The sequence below is a fragment of the Suncus etruscus genome, chromosome 15 (assembly GCF_024139225.1).
Source record: "Suncus etruscus isolate mSunEtr1 chromosome 15, mSunEtr1.pri.cur, whole genome shotgun sequence".
Taxonomy (NCBI): Eukaryota; Metazoa; Chordata; class Mammalia; order Eulipotyphla; family Soricidae; genus Suncus; species Suncus etruscus.
In genome coordinates this window covers 25,090,849-25,115,561 of record NC_064862.1, presented here as the reverse complement: position 1 = coordinate 25,115,561, position 24,713 = coordinate 25,090,849, and the positions used below count along the sequence as shown (strand labels likewise).

The 24,713-nt window shown below is 45.9% G+C and overlaps 3 protein-coding genes and 4 pseudogenes across 3 annotated transcripts in view; 1 reads left to right on the top strand and 6 right to left on the bottom strand.

The window, feature by feature from the left end:
• Positions 1-24,713, top strand: part of LOC126029762 (pre-mRNA-splicing factor 38A-like) — a 248,947-nt pseudogene that overhangs the window by 106,760 nt on the left and 117,474 nt on the right.
• Positions 1-24,713, bottom strand: part of LOC126031300 (transcription initiation factor TFIID subunit 6-like) — a 174,270-nt gene that overhangs the window by 40,881 nt on the left and 108,676 nt on the right.
• LOC126031317 (transcription initiation factor TFIID subunit 6-like) lies at positions 3,860-5,274 on the bottom strand. Its single transcript, XM_049789594.1, is given in 2 exon segments — positions 3,860-4,494; positions 4,497-5,274. Coding segments are annotated over 2 exon segments (1,413 nt in total).
• Positions 7,040-7,962, bottom strand: LOC126030627 (pre-mRNA-splicing factor 38A-like). Its single transcript, XM_049788852.1, is given in 2 exon segments — positions 7,040-7,395; positions 7,398-7,962. Coding segments are annotated over 2 exon segments (921 nt in total).
• Positions 17,753-18,699, bottom strand: LOC126031316 (pre-mRNA-splicing factor ISY1 homolog; annotated as a pseudogene).
• On the bottom strand, positions 19,878-20,337 carry LOC126031315 (protein BUD31 homolog; annotated as a pseudogene).
• On the bottom strand, positions 23,273-23,716 carry LOC126031314 (protein BUD31 homolog; annotated as a pseudogene).

The following is a 24,713-nucleotide window of genomic DNA, read 5'->3' as shown; positions in this document are numbered from 1 at the left end:
ATCTGCAAATTTGGGTACATCAGTGAGGATGATGCCCAAGGAGCTAAAACAGCCTTATTTCTCTCACTCTGGGGTAATGTAACAACAACAAAAAAAACCTAAACCACACCCTTCCTTCAATCCCTGTATTTTTTTTTCTCCCAGGAGGAAGCTGAACACCTCCAGACCCTCTCCAGGAATCAGACTGGGCTATTCCCTGTTTGTTTGTTTTGTTTGTTTTTGAGTCACTCCCAGCAGCGTTCATGGGTTATTCCTGGCTGTATGCTCAGAAATCGCTTCTGGCAGGCTCAGGGAACTATATGGGGTGCCAGAGTTTGAACTACAGTCCTTCTGTATGTAAGGCAAATGCCTTACCTCCATGCTATCTCTTTGGCCCCACTATTTCCCTTTTGTAGGCTTTTCCCCATGGTCAACTAAGCCTTTCTCCTTGGGCTTAAAACCAGGCAGTTTGGGGCTCACAAGATAAGCAGTTTCCTTTCAGCAAACTAACTGGGGACCAGATAGTTTTGCAGGTGAATTCTATCAAACATTCAGAAAACTACTACCATTGATCCTCAGGCTTTTCCAAAACATTGAAAAGATGGGAATACACCCTCATTCTTTTTTTATGAGGCTCATATCACACTCATTCTCAAAGCTGACAAAGATACTACCAGAAAAGAAAACCATAGATCAATCTCTCTAAGGAATTTGGATGCAAAAAGCCTCAGCAAACTAAGCAGGAACAAACCCTTGAGAATTTGGGAGACAGGACAAAGATGTCAAGACTGTAGCCTCAGATTGAAGCTGCAGTAGCTGATGAATGTTTCTTTCCTGAGATTCAGCCCAGGGACAGGAACTCCAAGTAGGTCCTTGGAGGGAAAACTGGGGGATTGAAAGCAGTTTTCAAGCATATCAATCTATGCTGCAAGGGGGTGAACATGGGCAGTTAGAAGAGCCTTTTTTTAGTTGCTCTTGCCTGACTAATAAACTTTGAGCAGCATCAAGGTTGCCACATCCACTGGGTGTGGCCCCAAAATTTAAAAAAAAATCAAACACATAAATAGTGAAATTAACTAGGGAGTTCTCCAGTGGGTGAGGTTCCCACCTCAATTTTATTCAACACTTTTTTTTAAGGTTGGGGCATAGTACAGTGCAGGCTGTGATGTATAGGTAGTGGAGATCAAGGGGAGCAAAAAAGTCATTCTGGGATGGAGGAGCTGTGGTCGAGGCACCATTGGATGTTGGTAGGTATGTAGGATTGTTGGAGGGTGCCGGGTGGTCTGAAGTCCATAGTGCTGAGTTCCAGGAAGACTTTTGCCCGATGTTGCTCCCTTGCTTAGTTTGCATGGCTTTGGGTTTGGGATGGTTGGTAATTTAGTTACCCCCATACAAAGTACAGCCATGTTCTTCTCTGATGTCTAGCATGGACTGATCCCCACAGTGCAGCACTTGGAGGATGGGCAGCATATAGTGCCAGCAGTAGTATTTTGAAGTCCCTCAGCACTTGACTTATCACAGATCTTAGGGATAAAGTTGGTGGCAATGCCTGTATTTCCTGAACACCCCAGGAAGCCAATCTGGTGCACATAGTTCTCAAACTCAGGCATCATATTGAAGTGATGAATGGCAGAAAAGTTCGGACCCTTGGAGGCGACATATGTGGCCACTAAAATGCCCTGCTTGCCATCCCAGAGGCCTCAATGAACCTTGGTGTGTTCTTCTGGTTCTATTGGTTTATATCACTTAGCATTATTCCCAGAGCCTTAATGCAAGATTTTTGCTTATCATCACACATCATTTCATTCTCACCAAAGACTCACTACCTGCCCCATGCTTCTTACTGCTCTAATTTGTTTGGCAAACTTTAAACAGCACTTTTGTGCAGTAAGTCAAACCAAGTTCATGACTTGATTTGTTTTATCCAAACCTTTTCAGCATTGCAGCTCTATTGTTATTGACTGTCACTGCTTTAGGAAAAGTATAAACTCTGGAAATAAAGAAGACTAGGTAGTAAGTACAAATATCATATGAAAATCCTATAAAAAAAGAGATAAGTTTGACTTCTGGAAAAGATCATCAGAGTAAGCCTTCTATTTATTTTTAAAAATCTTTATTTGGGAACAGAGAAATAGCATGGAGGTAAGGTGTTTGCAGTGCATGATGAAGGTCTTGGTTAAAATCCGGCATACTATATGGCATCCTTTGGCCTACATGCTGGCAAAAGACCAAAAAGACCCTAATCCCCTCTGGTCAAAGACTTATCTACCTTTTCCAAGACCCCTTCCAGAAATGGGATGGGTTTTGCAGGAAAGGTCAAGTTACCTAGGAAGAATGGGGGTATGAGGCTTCAATAATAATGAAGTACAATACTACTTGAAGCAAGGAACACCCTACAACTACGTCTTAAGCACCTATAGAGTTCACACACACACACACACACAAACACACACACACATACTGGAGACCTTTCTTGCTGAATTTTTTACTGTCTTATTCCCCCAATGGCGCTGAGTTTCTCCCTCCTCCCCCGAGACTGCAAGTACAATTTCTGAGCATAAAGTCAGGAGTAACCCATGAGAGTATCTGGGTGTGACTCAAAAACTGGGTCCAGTCTCTGGGAAATAGTGTAGAGCGTGAATAGGGTGAGACCAGTAAACCAACAAGTGGGGACCATTCCCAGAAAGTTGTGATATTTCCCTTCACCTCAATGCTTGTTGACTTCCTGGAAAGTCCTCTTTGGAGATGTGTCCCTTCAGACCTACCCAATTAAAGTAAAGCATTTGTGACCTCTACTTGTCCCTGGTAACTAGTTCTGAAATGAGAGGAAGAACAAATTGTTGACTGGCCCATGATAGGATTGTAGGTTGGGGTGTAGAACTCTAATTAAAGGAAGTACAAGGTGCCAGAGAAATAGGACAGCGGTAAGGCTTTTGCTTTGATGTGGTCAACCCCTGACTCTAGTTTTGATTCCAGTATCCCATATAGTTCCCTGAGCTTGGAGCAATTTCTGGGTGCAGAGCCAGGAGTAGCCTTTGAGCTCCACCATGTGTAACCCCGAAACCAAAAATAATACTAATAATAATTGTAGAATTAAATAATTACTATGTAATTAAATAATAATTAACGATGGTCGCTAGATGGAGAAGGATGGAGGCTTTTATTCTTAGGCCATGGCCACGTGGCTTCATCCCCCATCAACCGGCAGGGCTGGGGTCCAGGAAAGCGACGAGTATTGACCTCACTCACGGGCAGGCTTCAGGAAACATCCACCACATGTGTGGCCTATATCATAACCTTTTAAGCATTCAGCCATTCTTAGCTAGCCCTGCCTCTTAACTCCTGTCAGCCATCTTCCCTTTGACCTCCATGCTGGCAAAAGACCAAAATGGCCCTAATTCCCTCTGGTCAAAGCCTTATCTACCTTTTCCAAGACCCCTTCCAGGAATGGGCGGGGTCTTCCAGGTAGGGTCAAGTTACCTAGGAAGAATGGGGGTATGAGGCTTCAATAATAATGAAGTACAATACTACTTGAAGCAAGGAACACCCTACAACTACCTCTTAAGCATCTGTAGAATTACCACACAAACACACACTCACTCACATACTGGAGATCTTTCTTGCTGAATTTGTTTACTGTCTTATTCCCCCAATGGCGCTGAGTTTCTCCCCCACCCCACCCCACCCCTGAGACTGCCAGTAAAATTTCTGAGCATAGAGTCAGGAGTAACCCCTGAGAGTGTCTGGGTGTGAATCAAAAACCAAAATAAATAAACAAATAAAAATCAAAAACAAACGAAAACTACATGAGCACCAAGGAGCAGAGGGATACAGGGTCATCTTTCTTTACATGAAGCAAGCCTGGGTTCAATACCTGGCATCACATTGGTCCCCGAATCTCAGCCAGGAGTGATTCCTGAGTGCAGAGGACAGCTCCCAGGTATCCGAACTCGGTGTGGTAGTTGTCCTGATTGTCAGGTGGCTTTCGCAGCTTGGCTAGAACCGGGGCACAATGTTTCAGCAGCAGGTTCTGCACGTGTTCGGCACCTATGCGGTCCATGTGGCTGAGCACTGGGCCATCAAACACGGCTTGGATCCGCTCAACCTCCTGCTGTAGCCGTGGCAGGATCAGGGACTTGATGACATCATGTCCCAGCTCAGCCAAGCCTGCAATGGAGCCATAGCCCGTGGTCCAGGGGGTCTTCTCATCCACGCAGCTCTCGGTGTAGATCTTGGTGATGTGGGCCTGGATATTGTTGGTGGTTGTGCTGAAGTGCAGGCAGATCTGGGCCACTAGGCGGGCAGCAAAGTCACGCAGTGCCCAGTGGTTGTCCACATCTGGCTGCAGACACAGCTGTTTGCTAACGGTGCATGTCAACACAGCTGGGAGTAGCTCGGGCACATATTTCTCCAGGTACAGTGTTGGGTTGTCCATGAGCACCTTGACCATGCGCATCAGGTAGATGAGCAGGGCTAGGTTGTTCTGCACCACGTTCACACATACCCCCTCCGAATGAAGGTGCTGAACCAGGGCAGCATCTGGGATAGCCCAGGGTCTGTGGCGATGCTCTGGAGAGCTTGCACTCTCTTGGCTTCACAGGAGCCTACACAGGCCTCAGTGATTGCCCTGTAGTAGAGTTGCTGCTCCACTGATAGTTCATGGATACTGCAAGGGTTGAGCCGAAAGGGGGTGCCATCCAGGAAGGCCGGCACCTTCTGCTTCTTCCCCTTGCTAGCTGCCAGGGCAGCCCCTTTTCCTCTCAGGAAGCCATCATCCTCCTGGCCCGGCTTGGCTGACTTCAGAGGTTGCATGGTCTTGAACTTCTGCTGCTCCTTAGGAGCTGGAGGTGGGTTCTCGGGAATGGCGGGCTGACAGCCTTCAATGCTCAACCAGTGCACATTGAGGCAGACGTCCAGGGGCACTCTGTGCAGAGGGGTGTTGATAATGTCACTCAGATCCACCTCCTTGTCCTCATAGAAGAAGAGCTCCTGGCCCCCACAAGAGGTGAAGTGGAAGGGAATGAACTCCTGGGCATGGAATCCATACAGGGGCTCCACATTCTTCAACTTGAAGGCTTAGTCCATGTCGCCAGTGGTCAGCTTCCTCCGCTTCAACATCTGCATGAACTTCAGGGTTTCCTGGGCGATCTCTGTGATGCGGTAGCTGACCTCCTCTGTCAGCAACTGGCATGCATTCTCTGGGATCTGGTTGATGCCCATGGACTCCGCCACCACCTTCATGGACTCAGATGGCAGCACCGTGTTACTGAGCTTTAGCCTTTTCGCCTCAGCCATTCTGTACATCCTTCTGCTGGCCCTGCAAGGTGCTGTGGAGTGATGGAGATCCGCTTCCAATGTGCCTCTGAGTTGGCCCTTGGCACCCTGTGGCCCACAATGAGATTCTTCAGCTTCCTTCTTAAACACCAGCGCTGGGTTTCCAATCACCTAGATCCTGCAGAAAACAGATGGAAGCCCAAGAGCAGAGCTGGGATTAAATAGGTCCCTGGAGCTGAAAGTGGGAGTTCCCTGAGGAATTCCCCCACCAACCCACTCCTGAGCCCAGCCTCCAAAAGGGAGGAGTCAGGAACTAGCCCCAGGGCACAGGATGATGTGACTCCCAACAATGGCAAAGGCTGGAGATGGTGATAATTTTAACATGAAATGTTTGTAAGTAGAGTAAGAGACTATAGCTTCTGAATTTATTTGATTTTGGTCAATGATTGATGTTTTTCTCTTCAAATGGGATGTAAATATATTGAAAGGATAATGGAGAGTTTAAGAAATTGCATATATATGTATATGTATATATACAGTAATATATTATTATGGAACCTGTAATAAAATTCTGCACCTCTCATGAAATTTACGGTGTAGTATAATTTATGTGATATAAATTGCTGGTGTCCAGTATGCCTTCTACCTATGAACACATAAACTGAGGCCAGGAGAATGAGTAAACTCGACTTTGGGTATGATTGTACCATTAGACATATTTACATGCTTTTCTAGTTGCTACAATACTATATACCAGTCTTACCATTATTTTCTGCCAACGATATTAATAGGTGTATCACAAAGAGCTTTATGGATATGGTCTGGTAAACAGACTTGAAAGGAACTCAGGTTGAAAGAAAAAGCAGGTCCAGTAATAAGTGGAATTGATACAAGTACTTTGCTTACCTCAGGGAGACTCTAAAATCAGACTGGTCTAGGAAATAAGTGATCAGCTGTAAAATCACGCAAACACTATACTTCCAAACCCTGGTGAAAAAGTCTGAATCGGGTGGCACAAGAAATAATCCAGGCCAGACTGACTGTGAAACACATGTAGTCTTAGCTACCTTTTCCAAGACCCCTTCCAGGAATGGGCGGGGTCTTGCAGGTAAGGTCAAGTTACCTAGAAAGAATGGGGGGATGAGGCTTCATAATAATGAAGTACAATGCTTCTTGAAGCAAGGAACACCCTACAACTACCACTTTAGCACCTGTAGAGTTACCACACACATACACAAACACAAACACACATACACACACACACACATATACTGGAGACCTTTCTTGCTGAATTTGTTTACAGTCTTATTCCCCCAATGGCGCTGAGTTTGGTTCCCCCCCTACCCCCCGCCAAGACTTCCAGTACAATTTCCGAGCATAGAGTCAGGAGTAACCCCTGAGAGTGTCTGGGTGTGACTCAAAAACCAAAATTAATAAACAAATAAAAAATCAAAAACAAACAAAAGTACATGAGCACCAAGGACCAGAGGGATACAGGGTCATCTTTCTTTGCATGAAGCAAGCCCGGGTTCAATTCCTGGCATCACATTGGTCCTCTAATCTCAGCCAGGAGTGATCCCTGAGTGCAGAGCTATTAAAAAACTGTGATCATTCCTGGGTGGTGTCTAAAAATCCACAAAATAATAACCTCAACACCTCTGTCACTTCAAGAAAACAAGTGAAAATCTTGGTAAAAAATGTAGCTGCAGGAAGAGTACTTAGTTCTTCCATATAGAACAATGCCTTAACTTCATAAGTCATTTGGACTCAAACCAAAATGAATCCATTATTCATTCCATCTTCCACTCTTCTTGTGGCTTTTCTTGGATCTTTCAGGAGCCTTTGAGTGGTTTCGATGTCTGTGGATACAATGATGACCTGGGGACATGGAGAGAGGTCTAAGACATCTCTGTCGGGATCTGCTAGGGTGATGCCTTGGATTCTGGCTGCCACGTCTTGTTTGTTGAGGGGAGGGACTCCTCTTGGGAGAGAGACTCCATCTAGGAGGTGATCTGCTCCGACTTTTATAGCACAGTGTGGGAGAATGCCTGGGCTGGCCTAAGTCTTGGGAGCTTCTCTGGCAGTGATCAGGTGATCGAGCTCTTTCCAACTTCTCATGTTCTTCCTCTTCACTGGACTCTAATCATCCATGTCTTCAAGAGCACTAACCCGAGGCTCCAACTGCTCAGCTTCTTCTAGTAAAGAACGTTTCTGGAGATGTGGCAGAAGGACATCACAAACCCTCTCACTGTGGAGCAACTCGTCAATAAACTCGTCCACATGCATCAGTTCCAACTCCCCATTACGGTTCTGCCTCTTGATTTTTCTGTAGTCATTGTACAGAGGCTCCAAGTACTTGTAACAATCCAGGGCAGTGCCTGTCAGCCTGAGGTAAAGTGCACCCAACAGGCGGACATACTTGAAGTCTTCATTTTGGATCAACTCCACAATGATTTCCTTCTCAGGTTGGAGTTGTAGCATCTTCAGAGTCAAGCAAAGGAAAGGAGCTGGTTTGATGTGGCCACCAGACATGCCACCCACAAACCTTAACTCCGTGGCTTTCTCAACTACCTGTTCAGCTGTCAGCCCAAAGCACTCTTCTTTCCAGTACCTGGACTCATAGATTCGCATTCGAATGATCTTCTCCACCAGGTACTGAGGGTTGGTGCCATGAATGCTGCGAGCATCCTTCATGGTGTGGTTTGCCATTTTAGGATGTCTTTCGTCCTCTCAATACTTCAAACTTGAATGTGTGCAGCCAAGCCTCAGGCTCCAAAACGCAGATCAGGTTAGACCCAGGTCTGGAAGCAAACGTTGAGGCAGGAAATAATCCACACAGTGAAAATGGACAAGAGGTTAAGCAAATTTAGCACTCAACTCAGGAATTCAACCATCCAAATATTTTGCTCCTAAGAAGAAAGGCTGCTCAGTGGAGGAAAGCTAAAGAATGGACTCTGCCTTCTTCAGACCCCTGCTTTTATTGACAAACAGGCCCCACCCTAGGGTGTCACCAGAATTCCTAGTAGGGGATAGTCCAATCATCCCATCTCCAGTTCACACCCTGGAGCGGAGCATGAATATTGAATAGGCTGAGACAAGTAACCCAACACTGGGTCCAGTCTCTGAGAACTAGGGTGTAGCATGAACTTTGAATAGGGTGAGACCAGTAAACCCACAAGTGGGGACCATTTCCAGAAAGTTGTGATATTTCCCTTCACCTCAATGCTTGTTGACTTCCTGGAAAGTCCTCTTTGGAGATGTGTCCATTCAGACCTACCCAATTAAAGTATAGCATTTATGACCTCTACTTGTCCCTGGTAACTAGTTCTGAAATGAGAAAAGAACAAATTGTTGACTGGCCCATGATAGGATTGTAGGTTGGGGTGTAGAACTCTAATTAAAGGCAGTACAAGGTGCCAGAGAAATAGCACAGCGGTAAGGCTTTTGCTTTGCATGTGGTCAACCCCTGACTCTAGTTTGATTCTAGTATCCCATATAGTTCCCTGAGCTTGGAGCAATTTCTGAGTGCAGAGCCAGGAGTAGCCCTTGAGCTCCACCAGGTGTAACCCCGAAACCGAATAATAATAATAATTATAATAATTGTAGAATTAAATAATGACTATGTAATTAAATAATAATTAACGATGGTTGCTGGATGGAGAAGGATGGAGGCCTTTATTCTTAGGCCATGGGCACGTGGCTTCATCCCCCATCAACCGGCCGGTCTGGGGTCCAGGAAAGCAGCGATTCCTGAACTCACTCACGGGCAGGCTTCAGGAAACATCCACCACATGTGTGGCCTATATCATAACCTTTTAAGCATTCAGCCATTCTTAGCTAGCCCTGCCTCTTAACTCCTGTCAGCCATCTTCCCTTTGACCTCCATGCTGGCAAAAGACCAAAATGGCCCTAATTCCCTCTGGTCAAAGCCTTATCTACCTTTTCCAAGACCCCTTCCAGGAATGGGCGGGGTCTTCCAGGTAGGGTCAAGTTACCTAGGAAGAATGGGGGTATGAGGCTTCAATAATAATGAAGTACAATACTACTTGAAGCAAGGAACACCCTACAACTACCTCTTAAGCATCTGTAGAATTACCACACAAACACACACTCACTCACATACTGGAGATCTTTCTTGCTGAATTTGTTTACTGTCTTATTCCCCCAATGGCGCTGAGTTTGGGAAACTACAACCTACAGCTATGCTATCACTCTGACCCTGGGAGCTTTCATTTTTGAAGAAGGGGAAACTAGGCTTCTAGTTCTCTTGTGAAATTCTGAAATTTAGATATTTTTTCTTGACTTTATTTAGGGATAAAGCACTATTATAAAGTAGCTTAAGTTCAGATTACTAGGTTTTAGCACCCCTGCAAGAACTCCTCCTAGAATTGCATCTGAAGAAGAGGAGAAGAAAGAGAAAGGGGGCATGTCAAGGCATGTCAAGGCAGCGCAGTCTCTTTATCTTCAGTTTCTAAGACTTTCCGTTCTGATTCAATGCTCTAGAAAAAAATTTTATGCCACCGTATAACCCTCTAGGCCTGATCCATGTGGCGTTAACCAAGGCCATGGAAGGGAAATTGGTGAGTAGTAGTGTAAGATCTGTTACCCCAGAGTTGCCCTTATTTCCCATATCTTTTCCAAAGTCAAGTACTGGCCCAGCTTCCACACCCTTGGAAGGCTGAGGGGTATAATTCCGCTCAGGAAGGGGTTAAGAATATTTGAATTGTCTTGTCTGTGATTAGGGGGGTTGGGCAGTTGCAGATTCTCCAGGTTCCATGTCTTGTAGCTACAGTACAAGACCTCCCCATCCCGACCCGGGATAATTTGGGGGGGGGTGGTAGGTTGACATACACCCTCAGCCCCTGCCAAATTGTAGCTGTGGGGAACTTGAGACTTGGTCTCAGGTGTTTGGTACATCTGTATTTGTTTCTCTAATTCCCTCAGCATCCCATATTGTCCCCCAAGCCAGGAACGATCTCTGAGTTCATAGACAGGAGTAAATCCTGCACATCACCATGTGTGGCCCCCAAACAAAGAAAAGGCAGGTGATATACCAGAGTGGGGAGAGGGAAATAAGTGTGCGAAGAAAGGAACAGGCCAGGGGTGTGGGAGAAATTGTGCTTTCATTAGTAAAGCTCCATGCTCATACAATCATAAATTTCTTAGTCCCCCAGAGATATATGGTGGTTAAAAATTAGAAAAAGTTCATCTTGAACAACTGGTACACAGAGAGTGCCAGTCTGGGTAGTGATGAGCTTCTTTTGGAAGGGTTTATCAGGTTTATTGCTACAAACACATGGAAACTTCTGAGGCCTCCCCAGTAGAAGCCATTGCCCCTGCTCTGGGAGTAGCACTGAGAGGTATCTGCAGAACAGGCCAAGTTCAAGTCCAAGGAGATTGGGGTACGGTGGGGAGTGTCTCAACTAGAACAGCCCGAGCAGTCACGGTGCTTGCACTCAATGGTTCTATTCCCTATCATGGGAACCCGGTGTGACTGTGGAGGTTCTAGTGAATTTCTCAATTCTCCCCTACAGTTGGCACTCCAAAGTGATGACCAGTGTCTTAGATAAAAGGTCAGGTGCATTGAGACCCTAGGTCAAGAGCCAACCTGGGCTTGTGAAAGAAGCAAAGTCCTCTCAATGCCAGGATGTCCCAAGAAGTTGTTCAACTGGAGCCTTTGGGCTTAGAGGGGAGAAAGTATTGCTCCTCCACTGGTCTTGGGGAATTGAATCTCCAAGGGTGCTGCCAGGCTCCCTGGAATTTTCTGATTCCCAAAAGGTTCTTTCCTATGTTTGTTCCTCCATGAACCTAGTGGGGGGGCTACCAGGATATCATAGGCGGTAGGTAGAGCACTTGCCTTTCCCACGGCCAACCTGGATTGGACCCCTGGCTTCCCATAGGATTCTACCAGTTTGTCAGGAGGAATTTCTGAGCACAGAGCCACAAGGAACCTCTGAGCCCTGGGGGTGACACACACAAAAAAGACCTGAGTAATCTCTTGATCCTTGAAGATTTTGTGAGACCTTTCTGCATGGGAGAAAAGCACTCTTGAAAGGGTCTTAAATAGCAAGTGCTCTGAGAGGAACTTCAGGAACAGCTTGGTATTTTTCTCAGGGCCCCTGCTGAACTCTGAGATCCAGGACAGACACATCACACATTGCCACCTGGTTTTTTCTCTACCACGACCACCATTAAGAATCTAAACACGTGGGACTGGACAGATAGCATGGAGATAGGATGTTTGCCTTGCATGCAGGAAGACTGTGGCTCAAACCCCAGCAACTGATATGGTCCCCTGAACTTGCCCGAAGAGATTTCTGAGCATAGAGCCAGGAGTAACTTTTCAGTGCCACCAGGTGTGACCCTCTCACACACACACACACACACACATACACACACACACTCACAAACACACAGAATAAAAGGAATCTAGAAAGTTGGCTTTGGAGGATCTCAAATCCCAATCTAGGCACTTGAACCTATTGTTCAAAACAGCTGCAGATCCTCACAATTGCGCTTTGCTCCAAGTAAGATGGCACACTGATAAAGCATTCCTGGAACGTTCTGACCTTGGAGAGCAGATTGAAGGCTCATATTTGTTTAGAAATGGAGGTGTGAGTGTTTTAGGGAGAATCAATTCCAGTTAATTTAGGAGACAAAACTTCCTCCATGGCACAGGAGCATTCAGCAGAAAGGCTCACTTGAGTTCTTAGATAGACTGACAGGTGCCAATGACTCCCTAACATGAACCCCAAGTCTCATCCAGACCAGGGTGGTGTGCTGCAGGTGACTGTTAGGCAGGGACAGGGCAAGGCAGGGTGGGTCTCACAGAGTGGATTGTGAACTCTGATGTCAGTGGTGATCAATTTTTCAATGTTGCTGGTTTAAAACAAAAGCCAGCCAATGGAGGTGGGGACAAAAAGACATGATGCCTACCAAGTATGATATGTTTCCCCACTGGCATCCCATATGGTCCCCTGCACCCCCAAAAAATTGTGGGCCTTGTGGGCATGTTGGCTTCTATTTTTTTTACCATGAGTTTTTATTTTTAAAAGAAGATGATATATTGGGAGTGGAGCAGTGGTGCAAGCAGAAAGGAATCTGCCTAGCACACACTAGCCTATGATGGACCTCGGTTTGATTCCCTCGGAATCCTGTATGATCCCCAAAGCCAGGAGCGATCTCTGAGTGCATAGCCAGTAGTAATCCCTGAGCATCCCCAGGTGTGAGCCCCCCCCCAAATAAAAGCATGTGATATACCAGAGTGAAGAGTGGTAAATGAGGGTGTGAAGAAGGGACTGCCAGGGAGGAAGAAATTGTGCTTTTATTGGTAAAGCTCTAAATTATCCCATTATGGATTTCTTAGTCCTCCAGAGATACATTGTGGCTGAAAATTAGAAAACGATCATCTTGAACAATTGATAAACAAAGGATGCCAGTCTGGGTAATGATGAGCTTCTTTTGGCAGGGTTTATCAGGCTTATTGCTACAACCACAATCAATTATGAGATTCTGAGCCCTCCCCAGTAAAAGCCTGGCCCCTGCTCTGGGAGTAGCACTGAATACTGAGAGGTATCAGTAGAAAAGGCCAACTTCAAGTCCAGGGAGATGGGGGTAGGGTTGGTGGGGGGAATCTCAAAAAGAGCAGCCCCAGCAATGCTTGCACTCGATGGTTTGGCCCACTTCCAGCTTCCTCTTGGGAACATGACAAATGCAGTTGGTGCTGAAGTTGGTGTCATGAGTCTGGATGCAGACTCATGGTTCTCATAGCCTTGTTTCTTCCATTTGGCAATGAGATTCTTGTCCCCATAGCCTTCTTGGAGGCAGAACTTGTACATCTTTCTGCTGATGGCTTCCTTCTTGTAGAAGAGGTCAAATAAATAGCATGTTCTCTGGTGGTGGCCCCAAAAGATGGGCCAGAGAAACTCCACCTTCCTCTTTTCCTTAAGAGACTCTATTTCAGCTTTTCTCAGGATCTGATCGAACTCACCCAGATTGTGTTCAATTACCCCCAAGCCATCTTGCTTTTCGTCTTCTTTTGACTTTAGACTTTTCCCCCTGGAGAAGCACCAGTCACCTTGATCATGCAGAATACACAGAAGGAATTCCAAATGCAGGGCTGGGATTCAATTAGTGCCGGAGGCACAAGTGGAAGAAACTTGATAAGCCAGCTTCCATCTCTGCCGATTCAGAGTCTGAAATGGTTCAACCAAAGTTACCCCTGTGCCACAAGCACAGAGTCAGGTAGAAAAGCTGGTGCTGGCAATCCAAGTACTGGGCACTGTTTAAATCGTTCAATGTCTGCAATGGTTAAGGATTTATAAACATAAATGACACCAAAGTAGATGTCTTTGTTCACTGGACAGCTTTGGTTTGGTTTTGTGTCCACATTCAACAGTGCTCTGAGGTTACTCCTGGCACTACATTTAGAATTTACTCCTAGGAGTTGTATAGTTGGATCATATGGGAGTTTATAAGCTCCATGTCTACATAAGATTGCCAACTAAGGATTGATTTTGGTTGTTTGCTGGTTTTGTTTTTGGTTTTGGTTTTGTGTGTTGGTTTTGGTTTAGTGGACATACCCAGCAGTGCTCAAGGTATTTCTGGCTCTGGACTCAGAAATTACTGCTGGCAGGCTTGGGGGAACATACGGGATGTCAGAAATTAAGCCCAAGTTAGCCTCATGCAAGACAAATGTCTTAACCACTGGGCCCCTGTTTACTGTTTTTTGTTGTGCAGAAAGAATGATTCTCAAGAAAAGCACAATGCCTCTTGCCATTGGTTGAAGCACCCCAAATATCAAAGAGCCCTTCAGCCCCATGGATAACCTGATGATTGTGAAGTCTGCTAGCAGAATTTGGGTGTCACCAAGCCAGAGGGCCAGTACCTGGCTGGGTGCTGGGTGCTGAGAAGCAGAGTCTACTTCATTGTCCCATAGCTGCTGGGACTTCAAGGTCATTCAGACAAATGTGGCCTGGCCAGAGAAGGCCCAGGAAATACCTCTGCACCCTGACGCCTCTCTTCATGCCAGAAGGTGCCCAGGCTTTTGTAAATGTAGCTTCCTTTCTAGCCCCTACCCCCAGCCTCACCTGCTCCCACATGCCGTGAACACCTCCATCTCTAGGCACAGAAACATCCACTTGAAGGCCCCCCAGAAGTTCAACCTTGCTTGAGAAACTGCTCGTCCAGGAGCTTGATACTTATTTCATACCTTTTTCGAGCCCGCTCCTGCCCCACCTCCTCTTTCTTGTCATCCTCTTGCATCAAGGTGCACTGATCAGGTTCTACAACGTTCTGACACAGATTTTTTTTTCAGGCATGAACTGGGACCCTGGGGTTTGGGGCCAGGACCTGGGATAGGGTGGAGAGTTGATGAGAGAAAATAAATTCCTCTTCACAGGCAGTGCTAATCCAGGGATCCCTTGGAGCCAAGTGTAAATCAAATGCACAGGCATGAGGACACCATACACCCCTCCACCAGCTGCCTGATGCTTGCTCCTTATATCTCCACAACATTGGGGAAGAGTGGGTCCTGGGGCCATAAGATGCAATTTCCCTTTGCTGTTCAGAGCAGACCCCTACATCCCACTTCTTGCTAAGAACACACATTACTCAAGGTCTCTGGTGTGACTGGCCCATGCTCCATACCCAAGCTGAGCCTCAACTTGACTTGAGAAGGCATGTGGCTGGATTGGGGTCTAGTTTCTAGATGACCTCCTGGCAGCCTGGCACTCCCTTCTCAACCCTTCTGTGCTGGGGAATATCAACTAACACGTGGCACAAAGTTTCCTCATCTTTCCCTGAAACTCAAACAAAGGGTACCTTGGTGAAATGCAAATAGTTCACCCACACTTGCCAGGAGCTGCCTGAGGCCTGAGGCCTAACAGAACTGTGATGAGACTAGGGTTTTCACAAAGACCTGGTTTTCAATAAGGAACAGATAGGGTAGGAACCTGGGGGCCTAACAGCAGAAAGAGCTAGTACTAAAAAGTCAAAAGATTTTGTTAAATAATTTTAATTATGATCAAAGTGAATGACAAGACTTTCACAGTCGTATTTAAGGTAAATAGTGACAAAGAATTAGGACCATTTCCATTACCAGTGTTGACCTCCCTCCACCTCTGTTCCCAGCATGTATCCCAGACCTCTGACCTTTGTCCCATGAACTGCTAGAGTAAAAGGTCTCCTTTGTGTTTTGCTTGTGGTAGATTGGGTATTTACAGGTGCTGCAAATCAATTGGGTATTGATACTGGTGTTGTTGACTGGGTTTGTTGCTTAAGTCTGATAATGTTTTTATTTCCACTCTATGTTCTTATGACTGGTTGTTCTTGGTACCATTTATTTTTCCCCTCAAGTTATGAAGGAGAACAAAATGATTCAATTTCGGTGGTTCCGTGATAATAAGAAAACAAAGAGAAAGAAAAAATGCTGGGAGAAATTCTTCTAGAGTTTATAAATATCAATTCAGAAGAATAGAAGAAAAAAACAAAAAAATCCAAAAAAAAACCCCACAAATTAAAAACAAAAACAACAACAACAAAAAAAATACAAGCAAGGACCAAAAAACACATGGAACCCTGGTGGCCTTACAGCAGAAAGAGCTAGTATTAAAAACTCAAACGGTTTAATACAGAGAAACAAGCTGTAATTGTCTAAAGGAAAGTAATTCTGGGGCCGGACAGATATCACAGCAGCGTTTGCCTTGCAAGCAGCTGATCCCAGGATCTAAGATGGTTGGTTCAAATCCCGGTGTCCCATATGGTCCCCGTGCTTGCAAGGAGTTATTTCTGAGCAGATAGCCAGGAGTAACCCCTGAGCACTGCTGGATGTGGCCACAAAAAAAAAAAAAAAAAAAAGGAAATTCTGCCATCTGTCTCTTACCCTCATTTCAAGGTGCATTTGGCAGAAAGCTGAAAGCTTGCCCCCAGGGTCTAAGAGCCATTGTCTTTGGGGTCCCAAGGTGTATTGGGGGTTTCTCCCCAGCCTCTTCTTTCTTCCCACAGAGGTTGCTACCCCCCAGTGGAGACAGATTAGAGGTGGGCAGAACTTTGCTTTTTCCAGTTGGGGGAAATGAGACCACGATGTACTTCTGGACACTGCCAGGCCCAGAGGCTAAGGTGGTTGTGGGCGCTTTGGGAGTAGTGGAGACCAGCTTGACCCTGGGCTGCATGCTGGGGACTGTGGTGGTGATTCGGGACATGGTGGTGGAGCTGGAGCCAGGCACCGAAGTGCTGAGGGACAGGACCTGCTGGGTAGATGAGGCACTGGTGGAGGAGAATGACGACTTGATCAGGAACTTGGTGGGAGGAGGGGATGGTTGTGGTGGGGCAGAGGATTGTGAAGACACCAGGGTCTGCATAGGCATCAGGACAGAACCAGGCACCTTGAGCAAACCAGGAGTGTGAGGAACAGACTGTGGGGCCTGTGAGAGGGTGAGTGTGGGCTGCATGGTAGCTTACCTCCTCTGTCAGCAGCTGGCATGTGTCTTCCTGAATCTGGGCAAAGTCCTTGGACTCCACCACCACCTTCCATGAACTGGGATGGCAGTACTGTGTTGCTGAGCATCGGGTTCTTCTCCTTGGTCATTCTGCAGTTCTTCCTGATGACCTGGCAGAGTGCTGTGGGGTGATGGATGCCCACCGCCAAAGCACCTCTTAGCCTGTCAGGTTGGCCCACAGTGAGCTTCTTAAGGTCTTTTATATTTTTCTTTTATATAAAAATCTTTAATAAAACAGAGCCCTTCCAGGGCAGGAGCAATAATACAGAGGAGAGGGCATTTGTCTTGCACACAACTGACCCAGATTTGAAATCTGGCATCCCATACAGTCTTATGGTCCCTGAACCTGCCAGGAGTGATTTCTGAGTGCAGATCCAGAAGTAACTCCTGAGTAGTACTGGGTGTGACCCGAAAATCAAAACCAAAACCAACCAAACAAAAAAGATCTACAGTTCCAGACATAAAACTGGAGCCTATCACTGGTGTGAGGTGGCCATATGGTGATGTAGGTTCAGGCCATGGGCCCAGTCAAGTAGTTCTTGACATGAACTAGGAGACACATGATGCTTCTATGTTCACTCTCACTTTCTCAACCTATCTGGCAGAGCCAGGGATCTACCTGATGCCACATACACACAAAATCCTTGAGCTTCATTCCACCCTTTTACCCACTTCTACTTTTCAGGGAGTGAGAAAATCTTTTAAAGAAAAAGAGCTCTTAAGACTGATGTCACTTTCCTCTCCCCACCAAACCATGGTAAAGGTTAGACACTCACTGGCTGCCACACAGCTGCCCTTAGTCTACTCCAAGTGGAAGAAAATGGAGTTTAGACAGTAGTAGGGTGAATGTGTCAGGAAATGAGAGAGGTTTGCAATGGCAGCCAGCACTGGCCTCATATCTGCAGAGCCCAGGGTTTGACAAAAGGTCCATGGCTGGCAATTGAAAGTCTCCCTGCTAATAGTGGGAGCCTGGGCACCACTGGGTATGTCCCAGTTTGGAGCTAATATCCTAGGAGTTTTTTGGCCTCCTCACTCTGGGGCTGCATGGTCTTGCTGGAATACTTACATAAGAGCTCTTTTTTCTTCCTGTGCACAAGTGTTTCGTTGATCTCCTTGCTTTGATGGAATGGGAACAAGAGCAATAAACTTCTACTGCCCATCCTCCCCTTGCTTCTCCTGGCTGCTTTCCTCACCAGACCCCTCTTCAAAGACAGTATAGATGTTGATCTCCTCCTCTTCCTTTTCTCTTCTCACCAGCCAGGCCTCTTGTTTCACTCGCCACTTCTTCGCCAAATCAGCTCTGAATTTTTTCTCATATTCTTGCTCCAAAGGCACAAGGACATAATAATCCTCATCAAGGCAACCATAGTATTCAAAATCTATTTCTTCATGAGCTCAGTATGTGTCTTTCTTGGTGGAGGAAGAGGTTCTTTTTCAAACATCTTTCTAATACTAGGCAAATCTTTGACTGCACCAAAGTATGTGTAATCTCGATTTCCTGGGATTTCTTGCATTTTTTATCTAATATTTCAGGGACTATTTTTCATAATCAGGACCACCCAACTTTTTTATCTGAACCTCCATGTGGCCTTTCTCTCATAGCAATCTGTTGATTTAATCATTCAGGTCATGAATTTGGAATTCACCCTAACCAGCATACTGAATCTGAGACACTTTCTTAGAAATCACACCAATGATCTGTTATTTCCATTTCTCAGCATTGGGCAACTCAGTACATTCTCACGGATCATTGTTCCTTCACTTTTCACTCTTCCAGTTGAGCTTGGCGAAATCTTGCTAAGGCCATCAAGGATTTTTTTTCCTTTAGATCCTTAATGCTAGTGAGGGACCACCCTCAGATCTCACTGCCCTGACTGGCCTACAAACTTCAAGGCCTTGGAAAAGGGGGTTACTGGTGGGAACTGAATAAGGAGAAGAAGCCCACCATGCACAGAACTGCTTTTCCTATCAGAAGGCTTAAGGTCCCTTCTTAAGATATTTTAGAGAAACATAGTTGTTGACAATTCGAGAAAGATAATTTTAAACAAATGGTACAAAAAAGGTGCCTGTTCTCCATTCACCCCTGATCTTGAGAAGACTTCTACAAAACATCGAAGGTTGTCTGTAACATCACCTGGAGGCAATCCTCTACCAGGGAAGACCCTACAGCTGCTCTGACATCGATCTACTCAAAAGAGATTTCCCTTAACACCGAGAAGACTTAACAAGAACAATGACCTGCTTACTGGACAGGGTTTGCTGTATTGCCCCTTAATTGTGAGGTGAAAGTAGAGGATACTCCACACCAGCCTGACTTCAATGTAGGATGTGCAGATTCCAGGATCTTTAATACAGAAACCTGATGCCAACAATAGGACTGCGTGATAAATAAAACTGTATTGGCACTACAGACAATGACTTGGATTGAATAAACTAGTTTGCCTGGAGCCTAGAGTTGGTGTTATGCCAGGAAACTTCAGGGGTAGTGGTCTCCTTGTATTTAGACCAAGGCTATTCCTTTCTATGACCCCCATATTTTGGTGGGCCTATGCAAACAATATTTGCCACTCTAACACCGTTTTTACTGTGCCATTTTGACTAACCCTTAAAAAAAACCTCTTAAATTTTTGATGTTATCTTAAACTAATATGTATGTGCATGAATATATAAAAATACTATGCCTTCAAAGTTAAGGAGTCACATAAATCTCATGGCTTTACGTTGCTTTGTGTACTGCTAAGAAATGTTATAATGTACTACAATCTGGGGACTTCTGGACAAAGTAATTGTACATGGGTTTTACCTTTTTTTCTTAATGTATTTTTTTGACTGTAAGTTCAATATTTAGGCGTCAGCAAGGGGATTTCTTCTGAGAACTCTGTTTATGGGCGATTGTTCTTTCAGTGTAACTTTACCTTGTCCTCTTTGCATCATTGTTCTCATAATTAAAAATGAAAAATTAAAAACAAAGGTGCCTGTCTGAGCAGCGATGAGCTTCTTGGGGGGGGTTATTAGGTTTATTCCTACATCCACACAGGAGATTCTGAGGCTTCCTCCGTTGAAGTCTCTGGCCCTGTTCAGGGAGATGTGCTGAGCATTGAAGGGTATCAGCAGAATAGGCCAAGTTCAATTCCAGGGAGACAGGAGTGGGCTTATGGAGGTATTTAAACTAGAGCAGCCCCAACAGCCATAGTGCTTGCACTGGATGATTTGGCCCACTTCCAGCTTGCTCTTGGGAACATGGCAAATGCAGTTGGTGCTGAAGTTGGTGTCACGAGTCTGGTTACAGCCTTGCTGTTTCCATTTGGCAATGAAGTTCTTGTCTGCATAGACTTCTTGGATGCAGTACACGTAGAGTTCTCCGCTGATGGCTCCCATCTTGTAGAAGAGGTTAAATATGTAGTTTAATTATGTAGTTAAATATGTGTTTTCTGGTGGTAGACCCAAAAGATGGGCCAGAGGGACTCCATCTTCCTCTTTCACTAGTGAAGCTCTGTCTCAGCTTCTAATCAAACTCGTCCAGAGTCAGTTCAATTACCTCCCAGCCAGAATCTCGTGTTTCTCGGCTTCTTTTGACTTTAGGCATTTTGCCCTTGAGAAGCAACCGTCACCTTGATCCTGCAGAAAAAGATGGAAGCAAAGAGCAGTACTGGGATTAAATAGGTTCCTAAAGCCTGAAGTGGAAGTTCCCTGGGAATTCTCCCACCCACTCCTGAGTAGATCCTCCAGGGGCATAGCCAGGAATTAATCCCCTAGCACAGCAAAGTGTGACCTCCAAAACCAAACGATGGCAAGGGCTGGAGATGTTGTTGAATTGCCCAACACAACTAAATCTGCCCTGATAGCAAGGCCTCCTCCCAAGTGGGAAATCTGATACCAAAGCCAGAATCACCTGGTCTTCAATGCCTGCCAGAACAGCTCCTCCATGAGGACTCCTGCTCATGGGAACCCGATGTAACAGTGGAGGTTCTAGCCAAGTTCTCGCTTCTCCCCTACAGTTGAGCACTCCAAAGTGATGGCCAGTGACTTAGATGGAAATTTAGGTGCATTCAGACACTAGGTCAAGAGCTAACTTGGGCTCGTGCAAGAAGCAAAGTTCTGTCAATGCCAGCAAAGTGCTGTCAATGTTCAGCAGTTGTTCAACTGGAACATTCCCGGGTCATAGGATCACAAGTATTTTTCCTGCACTGGATCTTGAGGGACTGAGTCTCCAAGGGTGCTGCTGAACTCCCTGGAATTCTGACTCCCAAAGGCCTGTTTCCTGCATTTGGGTTGCCTTTGGTCCACTGGAAGAATGAAGCTGAGTTGCTGCAGTGATGGCACAGCTTGTAGAGCATTTGATTGCGATAGCATGAGGCCAACCCATGATGGATCACTGGCATCCCATAGGGTTCCTCCATAAAAGTGAATTCTGAGAGCACAGCCAGGAGAAACCCTGAGCACTGCATGTGGCCCAAAATATATAAATACCAAACCAAAGCAAATGGATTAGTCTCTTGTTCCTTGATAAATTTCTGGCACCTTTTGCTTTGGAGAAAAGTGCTCATGAAAGGCTGTTAATTGCCACTTGCTCTGAGAGGACCATCAGTGATAGCTTGTTTTACTCAAGTCCCACGTTGACCTGAGGACAGGTTAGATATTGCCACCTGATTTACCCCCTATTACCACCACCATCAAGATGCTAGAAACATGGCTTTGGAAAATTCCAATGCCTAAATTGGCACTTGAACCCAGAGTTCTGAAAAAGCTGCAGATCCCCATAGTCGTGCTCCATGACAAACTAGATGAGACACTGGCTAGGCATTCTCACATATTCTGACCTAGGACAGCTGATTGAAGGCTCAGGTCTGTTTGTCAGTGGAGGTGTGACTGTTGCAATGAGAATCAGTCCCCAGCCAACTTGGGAGCCAGAAACTTCCTCCACAGTGTTGCAAGTCAGCCCCTGAAGAGGTTGACTGATGGAGGGATGGAGAATGAGGTCTTTCCCCTTCAGCTCAGAGCATGCGTCTGCCACCCTGTGTAGCCAACGGTTCTGAGGTGAATCGGCGGGTAAACAACTCGCAGATAGTCAGGCTTGTGGAAATATTAGCTTTATTCGGTGGGCAAGACTATAGTCCAAAGACTCAGCCTCAGTTCCAGCAAAAAGCCCCTCGCCTTCCACAGACCCTTGTTTTTATCCCCCAGAATCAGGTACCACCCAAGGGTGGGATCGGTTACCAACCAATGGTGGAAGCAGAATCAGGTACTACCCTAGGGTGGGGGCAGAATGCCAGGTCACACCCTAGGATAGGGCACAATCATCAATCAGGTTAGGGTCAGTAACATAATAATCCCCTAAAATATTTACATACACAACACACAGGACTGGATATTCAGCAGATATTCTCAACAAAGCTCTAAGATGAAGGCTGGCAGCTACCAAGTAGTCCCTAACCAGGACCACAAGTCTCCTCCACGCCAGGCTGATGGGATGTAGTTTGGCTGTCAGGCTGGGCAGACAGCAGGGCAGACAGCAGGGCAGCAGCAGGGCAGCGCAGGGTGGGTCACGCACAGGAATAGAGAGTCTTGACCTGGTGGTGCTTAGGCTTCAGTGTTACTGCTTATAAAAAAAAAAAGGCAGCTCGGTGATGGGGGTGTTAAAAGAACAAGATAAATATCTGGCTTTCGGAGTTCCCAAAGTTCTTCTCATATGGTTCCCTACACCCCACCAGAAGTGTGCCTCACAGGACAGCAGTTTGGAATTTTTTTTCACTATAGGTATTGTGTTTTATTAAAAAAAAAACAGGTAATATACCAGAGTGGGGGTAATGAGGGTGAAATAAAAGAGCCAGGACGGGGAGTAGAGAAAGTGTGCTTTTATTTTCTTTATTTATTTTGGTTTTTGGGTCATACCCCACAGCACTCAGAGGTTACTCCTGCCTCTGCACTCAAAAGTTGCTCCTGGCAGGCACAGGGGACCATATGGGATGCCAGGATTCAAACCATCATCCATCCTTGATTGGCTGTGTGCAAAGCAAACGCCCTATCACTGTGCTATCTCTCTGGCCCCTGTGCTTTTATTTTAATTTATTTTATTTTATTTTATTTTTGTTTTTCGGGCGATACACATTTGATGCTCAGGGGTTACTACTGGCTAAGCACTCAGAAATTGCCCCTGGGTTGATGGGACCATATGGGACACCGGGTTCTTCCTTGACTAACGCTTGCAAGGCAGACAGCTTACCTCTAGCGCCACATTGCTGGCACCTGTGCTTTTATTTTTAAAGCTCCAAACACTTCCCATTGTGAATTTCATAGTCCCCTAAAGCTACATGATTGCTTGAAGTTGAAACAAGAATTGTGTTGAAGAAGTTATCCAAAATGGGTGCCATTTGGGCATTGACAAACTTTTTTGGGGTGGGGTGGGTATGGTATTAGGTTTATTCCTACAAATCACATGGAGTTACAGAGGCCTCCGCAGAAGCAGCCTGGGCTCGTGATCTGGGAGAAGAACTAAATATCAAAGTGTACTTCCATCAGAATCAGCCAAGTCCAAAGTTCAGGGAGATGGGGTTCTCAACTGGAATAACTCGGCAGCCACAGTGCTTGCACTCAGTTATTTGGCCCACTTCCAGTTAGGGACATGGCAAATGCAGTTGGTGCCCAAGTTGGAGTCATGGATCTGGATGCAGCAGAGGCAGCAGAGATTCTCATAACCTTGCTGGTTCCATTTGGCAATGAGGTTCTTCTCCACATAGCCTTCTTGGATGCAGTACTCGTGCGGTTCACTGTTGACATATCTGCTTGGAGAAAAGGTCAAACACATAGTGGTGGATCCTGAAGATGGGTCAGAGGGACTCCAACTTCCTCTTTCTCTCAGGAGGCTTTGTTTCAACTTCTCTCATCTGATAGATCTCACCCAAGGTAGGTTCAATTACCTCCTAGTCATCTGTGGGTGCTTTTCTGCTTCTTTTTACTATAGGCATTTCCCCCTTTGAAAAGCACCAGTCACCTCAGTCCTGCAGAGAACACAGATGGAAGCCCAAGAGCAGAGCTGGGATGAAATAGGTCCCAGGAGCTGGAATGGAAGTTCCATATGGAAATCACCTAACCAACCACTCCTGAGCACAGCCTCCCTGGGCAAAGACCAGAATTAGTCTCTGAAAATTGTCAGGTGTGATCCCAAAAACAAAATGAAGGCAAGGGCTGGAGATGGTGCTGGATTGCCCAAGCCAAGTAGAGCTGCCTTGATAGCAATGCCTCCTACCAATTAGGGATCATAAGAGGCAGAAAGGTTTCACAGATGTAGTGCGTTTCCCTTGCATGAGGCCAACCCAGAATGGAACTCTGCTAAATTCCTGCCATCTCTTATGGTCCCCAGAGCCTGCCAGGAATAATTTTTGAGAACAGCACCAGGAGTAACCCCTGAGTGTCTTCAGGTGCTACACACACACACATACACACACACACATGCACAAGCGTGCACATACACACATACACACAAACCTAAGTAGGGATCATATGCAGAGCCAGAATCGTCTGGTTTCCACTGTCATGGCAGGGCTGTCCTCAGCTTAGCAATCAGCATATCTCTTCCATGAGGACTCCCTCTTTTGGGAACCCAGTGTGACTTCGGAGGTTCTAATGAAACTCTCTCTTCCTTCCTACAGCTCAGCATTCCTAAGTGATGGCCGCTGTCTTATATGAAAGTGTGGAGGGAGAGTAGCAGGGACATGAGGACAAGAGCCGACTTGGACTAGTGTAAGAAGCAAAGTCCTCTCAATGTCAGGGTGTCCCAAGGAGTTACTCAACTAGAGCATTTCTGGATCACAGGGGTGCAGCTTTTTGCAGAACTCTGGATTCAAGTGCCCAGATTGGCAATTGGGATCCTACAAAGCTATGTGTTTAGCTTCTTAATGGTGGTGGTAGGGCAGAAGCCAGATGGAAATGTGACATCTGTCTGCCCTGGATCTCAGAGGTCAG